This window comes from Sinocyclocheilus grahami, unplaced genomic scaffold (assembly GCF_001515645.1).
Source record: "Sinocyclocheilus grahami isolate Dianchi unplaced genomic scaffold, SAMN03320097.WGS_v1.1 scaffold30.1, whole genome shotgun sequence".
NCBI lineage: Eukaryota > Metazoa > Chordata > Actinopteri > Cypriniformes > Cyprinidae > Sinocyclocheilus > Sinocyclocheilus grahami.
In genome coordinates this window covers 2,566,064-2,573,434 of record NW_015505209.1, presented here as the reverse complement: position 1 = coordinate 2,573,434, position 7,371 = coordinate 2,566,064, and the positions used below count along the sequence as shown (strand labels likewise).

Sequence of the window (7,371 nt, the reverse complement as noted above, 5' to 3'; positions counted from 1 at the left end):
TAATTTTCAAACATTTCCAAAAAAAAAACCCAAAACTAACTAATCAGAAATCTTTTTTTTTTTTTTTTTTTTTTACATGAGGGTAGTTTGGATGTCTTCACTCCATTAATCGTAAAATACTGTCCATAAATCGTAAAATACTGTCAACGCAGTTTTAACGTTTCTAGGAATACAATTTTATATAATGCTGTATATAAAATATGGCAGCAAATCCCTCTGTAGAATAAAACTGTAAAGTTATTTATTTGTACGTATTTACATATACGTGATTTTAAAGGCCATTTTCTTAAAATACACACAGAAGTAAATAGTGTAATAAAATAAACATTTAAATATGTATTTTTCGAATGTTTTCCTGAATTAATCAGAAACAGTATATTATGAAAAAACCAATAGCCCCAAATCTAAAAATTGACCGGTGCATAAAACAAAATAGTGTCTTGTTTCTTTTGATTCTTTTACGTTACAGTTTTGTTCTTCTGTAACATTTTTTTTATCTTTTAGATTCAAAATGGTGGAACTCCAGATCTGCCTTCAGCAGGAATTTTGTCTGGACCCGATTCGATAGGATACCCCTATTCAAATAACTCATTAATGAGTGAGTACACTGAATCAATCTCACTTCAGTCAATCACATGTAATATTCTCAAGCGAATACACTAAGCGATTCTCCGCCTGCAGGTGACAACTCCCATCTCAGTATTGACATCATGGAAGAGCCCGGATCCAGCAGCCCCAGTAACGACGAGGCAGCCATGGCCGTCATCATGAGCCTCCTAGAAGCTGACGCTGGCCTCGGCGGTCCTGTGGATTTCAGCGACCTTCCCTGGCCTTTGTGAAACCACAGCAGACTCCCACCAGGATGCTCACTGGGTCCAAGGCTAAACAGGTCTAACCGCAGGGGCTCCTGGACAGGAAGTGCACCGCAGCGGTGTGCGGAGGCTAACGCGCTGTGGCTGTTAGATACGGGACCTCCTACTCAAAGCACACAGAATCAATGGTTGAGCTGCATACTTCTTTCCAACCGCCTCTTGTTCAACGGAGATCTGTGCTTTTTCCACGATTCTCACACGACTTTTCACGATCTGCCTGTTTCTCTGTAGATACCGGCCGACCCATCAGCAAAGATGGATATCTTTCTATACATATATAAATATATATACCGTTTTGTTTGTGTTTTAATGTTTTTACACTACAAAAGTTGTTGAAATGTTAAATATTCTATATGCAGATTGTAACTAATATTGTAATTCTATTATGTAAGATTTCTTTATGCAAAATATATATATGGTAAAAGTGTAACGTATCAGCAGTGGATATTTTTAAAATAAAATAAAAATATTGTCTTCAGAATGTTTTTTTTTTTTTTTTCGTTTTTGTGTTATTGATTAGTTTTTTCCCTTGATGAATAATAGATATGCTGGCTGCCACAGATTATCAAAGTCTTTTGGAGAATTGCTAGAGATGTTTCCTCATGGAGCTGTTCTCATGCCTGCTTCAGCTTGGTCTCTTTCCCTGGCTTTTGATTGGTCCGTGGCTGAGATATTTTTGTTCTATGTTGCCATCCAGTGGTACAAAAGTTGTTGAAATGTTAAATATTCTATATGCAGATTGTAACTAATATTGTAATTCTATTATGTAAGATTTCTTTATGCAAAATATATATGGTAAAAGTGTAACGTATCAGCAGTGGATATTTTTAAAATAAAATAAAAATATTGTCTTCAGAATGTTTTTTTTTTTTTTCGTTTTTGTGTTATTGATTAGTTTTTTCCCTTGATGAATAATAGATATGCTGGCTGCCACAGATTATCAAAGTCTTTTGGAGAATTGCTAGAGATGTTTCCTCATGGAGCTGTTCTCATGCCTGCTTCAGCTTGGTCTCTTTCCCTGGCTTTTGATTGGTCCGTGGCTGAGATATTTTTGTTCTATGTTGCCATCCAGTGGTAAGATCTTTGAGGAAATGAAGTGTGTTGTCAGGGGAAGGAGACTAGCTTGACAACTGAGTTCTGAAAAATCAATTAACACCATTGTGAATTATTTTGTAGGTCAAAAACATTTTATAAGCGTAGTTTAATTCGAGTGACAAAGTGTGATGGAATCTTTTTTTTAAAGGTGAATAGCAAATATGTTCCTTGAGCAGCAAATCAACATATTAAAATAATTTCTAAAGGAGCATATGACACTGAAGACTGGAGTAACGCTGCTGAAAATTCAGCTTTTCCATCACTGGTATTTTAATGTAATTTATTTCTAAGTTATTTTAAATTGTAATATTTAGTTTAATAGTTTTCATCAAAGAAATATAGCTTTGACGAGTATAACAGACCTTTTTACAGAACAATCTTATCCACAAACTTTTTGAACTGTGATGTATATAGATGTTTATGTACATTAATACATTTTTCACTTAAAAAAAAAAATCTTATTTAATTTTTGCATCAACATTTTCATGACAATTCAATGATGTCAGGGAAATGTGCTTAAACGGATAGTTCACCCAAAAATAAAAATTCTCAATTACTCGCCCTCATGTTGTTCTAAACACGTAAGCCCTCCGTTCCGGAACACAAATTAAGATATTTTTGATTAAATCCATCCCTTCAATTGTTACAAAAAAGCATATTAAAATAGTCTTAACTTTCTCTGTGCAAAATTTCTTTTATTTTTGTTTTGTGTGAAATTTAAATGATACATCTTCCTGGGATCTACCTATAAAATTCTACAAAAACATGAATATAGTCATTTCTATATTTAGAATCAAATCTAATAAACCAAGCATGCTGATTTGATCGTGTTTATTAAAATAACATTCCTCGAGCAAGAGGAACGTCTCTCCTGATGAACCTCACTGCAGCTACAAATAACAACAAAATGAATTGTACGGTACAATAAACATGTGACATCACTTCAGTACTCGTTCAGAGGCCATGCACAGTGAAGCTCCACAGGTGCTCCGTTACGCCCCGTCCACGTGACAAAACCAGATGGGATTCTCATTTCATCGCAGGGTGCTCCAGTGGATTGTGCTCCATTTTATTGCCAAGTTAAACAGCAGTAGCTACACAGCACCAAAACATAGTACAATCTCTTCAGATACTAATCAAAGGAGTGATTATCGACTTTGAGTGTCTAATTAAATACAAAAACCTCCTTTGGTTGAGTTCTATGAGGGAAAGAAAGGCAAAGTGTCCAAAGGTCATGTGCTACCGCAGCGATCGTCTTTGAGACTCTTAAGGCAGGAGAGGACTTGAAAGGCAATGCGGTCTTGGCAGCGGGACTTGGCTGGCCTCTCTCTGCAGTGCTCCAGTGGTGACGTTGTGTGTGTGTGTGGGTGGGTGGGTGTGTGTGTGTGGGTGGGTGGGTGTGTGTGAGGGTCAGATGGCCGGGGATGAGGCGTCGGGATCAGGATCGTAATGGTGGCTGGGCTGAGGGTGGTTGGGGAGGATGTCTAGTTCGTCCACCTGAGGCCCGGGGTGCATCACCACCAGCTGATCTTGAGGGATGTCTGCGGCAGCTGCGGCCAGGTTGGTGATGGACTTGCTTTTCACGCACTGGAAGTCCACGTGTCGGCTTTTGCCTTCCTCTTTCTCCCAGGACATGCGGATGAAGGGCCGCTGGACGTAGTTGTAAATGACCTCAGGACGCCCACCGGGCCGCTTCTTTACTTTCTCTTTGTAGGTTGGGTAACCTAGGTGCAAACACAGGCACAGCATTAGCAGGAATGCTAATTAAAGGGATAGTTCAACCAAAAGTGGAAAATGTTGTTTTTGTCATCATTTATTCACATTTGTGACATTCCAAACATGTATGATTTTCTTGTGGAACATAATAGGAGATATTTTGAAGAATGTTGGTAACCAAACTGTTTTGGTTCCCATTGACTTCCAGTGTATTTTTTTTTCATACACAAAGTGTCCATTTAAAAATGTTAAATGTGCATGCATGTATGTGCACATAATTTTTTTTTTTCTCAGATAACACTGTAATACAAAGTGTCAATTTTAAATTTTAAAAGTTATTAAATAAAAGTTCTGTGTATTTTAAAATAAATGTATATGTGACCCTGGACCACAAAAGCAGTCTTAAGTCGCTGGGGTATATTTGTAGCAATAGCTAAAAAAAAATCATTGTATGGGTCAAAATTATCTATTTTTCTTTTATGCCAAAAATGATTAGGATATTAAGTAAAGTTAGTAATGTTCCATGAAGATATTTTGTAAATTTCCTACAGTAAATATATCAAAACGTAATTTTTGATTAGTAATATGCATTGCTAAGGACTTCATTTGGCCAACTTTAAAGGCAATTTTCTCAATATTTAGATTTTTTTGCACCCTCAGATTCCAGATTTTCAAATAGTTGTATTTCGGCCAAATATTGTCCTATTCTAACAAACCATAGATCAATGGAAAGATTATTTATTCAGCTTTCAGATGATGTATACATCTCAATTTCGAAAAATTTACCCCTATGACAGGTTTTGTGGTCCAGGGTCACATATGTATATTTACATGTATATTTTTTTTTAATGTAACAGTCATACACTGTGTCAATATTAAGTTTATAAAAGTATATATAACATTTATTTAACAAACTTTTATTATTATATAATATATATATATTTTTTTTTTTATGCAAACTATTAATTCTTTATTTTAATTCTACCATTTTTATTATTGCAAATTATTATATTGAAGATATTTTGTAGAATGTTAGTAACCAAACAGTTTGGGTTTCCATTGACTTCCACTGTATTTTTTTGGCAAATGGGAACTAAGCTGTTTGGTTACCAACAATCTTCCAACTATCTTCTATTATAGAACGACATATGGGTGAAATTATGATTTGATTATCCTTTTAAATGTGTAAATGAGCTAATTTAATTTCTGAAAACAGCCAAGTGAAACCCATTTTCCCCATCCTGTTATTCTGTGTCTTACCTTCAATGCCTAATCGAATCTTCTTCAGTCCTCTCTCCTTCAAAACAGACTTGGCGACGTCTCGGTTCTCAATGTATTTGAAGAAACGGTATAGTTTTGTGCTATATATAACTGCAGGACACAAAAACAAAACCATTATGAACTTGAGAGCAAAAATGACAAACACATTCCTTACAAACATACACTGATCTTTGCTTTATCCTGTCTTTTCTGCCTAAAAACAAAAATCTGGCTTATGTTAGTGTATTGCTATGTGGTTGCTACCCATTTTATCATCTACAAGGTCAAAATCAAAACAGCACACAACAAGCTGCACAATTTAAGGTTTCATTCAATGTTCGTAGCTATAAGGGCCAAAGGTGTTCAAAAACCACATGCACACACCACTAATGACCACAATCAATTCTCATAAATCCCCTGAGAAATTACCCATAATGCAGTAGCACTGTGATTGACACAGACATCAGTGTGTAACTGAGGTGCAGGTGAAGTGAACTGACTCTGTGAGTATTCCTCTCCCATCTGCGGTGGATACTCCTCATCCCAGTCCACCACGTCGTCGTCAGTCAGCACCACCACATGACACTCCCTCTCTCCGCTCTGAGCGCTGGCCACCATCAGAGGCAGCACCATCTCCTCCAGATAGCACTCAAACTGCCGCCGGGCGCCATCATTAGACAGCTCATGCATGAGTGCACCTGCAGAAGACAAGTTCCAGAGCGTTATTCAAATCAGCTCATTACGATTCAGCGGCTGACTTACTGATTCAATCCGGCCATATCATGACACATGCATGATTCTTTCAATTAAAAAAAGCAATAATGTGAACGCTAACAATGCTATCAGCATCCAGTGACCCATATCTGACAATCACACCGGATACGGCACTGACCTACTTCTGCTCTCTCGTATCTGCCATCCTCAGACATCCGTAATGCTCGGAATACCGTTCAGTTCCACCATTGCGGTGACAATCAGAGCATATTCCGGTACAAAAAGACAAATCTGTTTAGTGCATTTGTCATGTTAATGAATACTCACTGAGGTCTCTGCATTTGATGGTGCTGTAGTCGAAGGCGATGCAAAGGTAGTCACATGCCTCTCTCAGCTCCGGGATGGATATCCCATCAGGGCAGCGGATTATCCCTGATTTGTAGTAATCCTGCCGGTTAAAAGGGAGAGACGCAGAGGAAAAACAAACAGGCAGCCATTACTGAAGCAGCACTTATTCCAAAGAGAAGCAAATGGCTCCGATGCCAGATAGACACACACACACACCCCCCTGTTTTCCCCACTCTTCACACGCACTGATCCATTTAAAGCCAGCCAAACGTGGAAAGAGCTCAGCATACGGACAGCATGAAGACGCTCAACAAAACACTTCACGGAGAAAAAAAAGAGAAGGGTTCAATATGGCTGTTATTTCTGTAGTGCTGTCCTGATTTTTCCACTGAGCTAAGCCTCACGGTAGAAGCTTAACTCTTTCAGTGCCTCGAAGATGGGTTTGTAATGAATGGCAAGGTAGTCCAAATAAAGCTGGCCATGACATCCACATAAAATCCATTCAATCAATTTTCTCAGATTACACCGTTGTATACTAAATGTATTTATTTTTAAATATAAATATGCATCTATTTTTCATAGTACACATTTATATTTGTACTATTATATTTGTACTATCAAATATTTGTTTTGGGGGTAGTCTTTTTAAAATGCAAAATATTTTTTCTTTAACATTTATTTTAGCTATTAAGACAATGCATTATTGCTGAGAAGAATTAAGTTGTTTTATTTTATTCTTTTTTTTAAAGTTATTTTTGTGGTTTTTATTGAGATAGGACAGTACAGAGACCACCGAAAATTAATGGGAGGACAGATGGGAGCGGCAATGGACCTCGAGACGGGAATTGAACTAGTCACCGTGAGCGCAGCTGCACTATATGTCAATGCACTAACCACGAGGCTATTGGCGCCGATGAGAAGCAGCACGCTGATTTGCTGCTCAAGAAAAAAAACAACTTGTTTTTGATGTTAAAAACAGCTGGCTGCTAAATATTTTTTGAGAAAATGTTTCTGTTTTTTGAGAAAATAAAGTAAATAGATATTTGAAATTTATTTGATTAATGAGAAAGTTAAAACCTCTAGCTGCAACTTCATAAAATGTTGCAGAGTTTTATTTATTGCATTAACATTTATTGCTTGTGTACACTGATGGCTTATATATTTATATATAGTAGTCAACATTTGAAGTGGATCCAAAAAGTACATCAAAGTTGTCCTAAGACAAGAACACATTTTAGTTTTAGGTTTTAGGATAACTTTGATGAAAGGTTTTGATCCACTTCAATGTTGACTAGTGTATATAACATATATATATATATATATATATATATATATATATATATATATATATAGATAGATATATAGA

General features: G+C 36.6%; 2 protein-coding genes across 5 annotated transcripts in view; one reads left to right on the top strand and one right to left on the bottom strand.

Moving 5' to 3' along the window:
- bmal1a (basic helix-loop-helix ARNT like 1a) overlaps window positions 1–1,286 on the top strand; it is a 7,373-nt gene extending 6,087 nt beyond the window's left edge. Inside the window, exons 8-9 of the mRNA XM_016259363.1 lie at window positions 505–598; window positions 682–1,286. Coding sequence (XP_016114849.1) covers window positions 505–598; window positions 682–839 — 252 coding nt within the window. The 3' untranslated portion in view covers window positions 840–1,286. The remainder of the gene's footprint in view (window positions 1–504; window positions 599–681) is intronic.
- A 1,497-nt stretch (window positions 1,287–2,783) lies between these two features.
- The window catches only part of btbd10a (BTB (POZ) domain containing 10a), a 13,809-nt gene continuing 9,221 nt past the window's right edge, over window positions 2,784–7,371 (bottom strand). For 3 of the 4 annotated variants that reach the window (XM_016259334.1, XM_016259343.1, XM_016259330.1), the window contains 4 exons: window positions 5,985–6,105; window positions 5,444–5,641; window positions 4,944–5,054; window positions 2,784–3,691 (listed from right to left, as the gene is read on the bottom strand). In XM_016259334.1, coding sequence (XP_016114820.1) covers window positions 3,378–3,691; window positions 4,944–5,054; window positions 5,444–5,641; window positions 5,985–6,105 — 744 coding nt within the window. In that variant the 3' untranslated portion in view covers window positions 2,784–3,377. Of the gene's footprint in view, window positions 3,692–4,943; window positions 5,055–5,372; window positions 5,642–5,984; window positions 6,106–7,371 lie in introns of all 4 variants that reach the window. The other variant, XM_016259351.1, reaches the window with a different exon arrangement.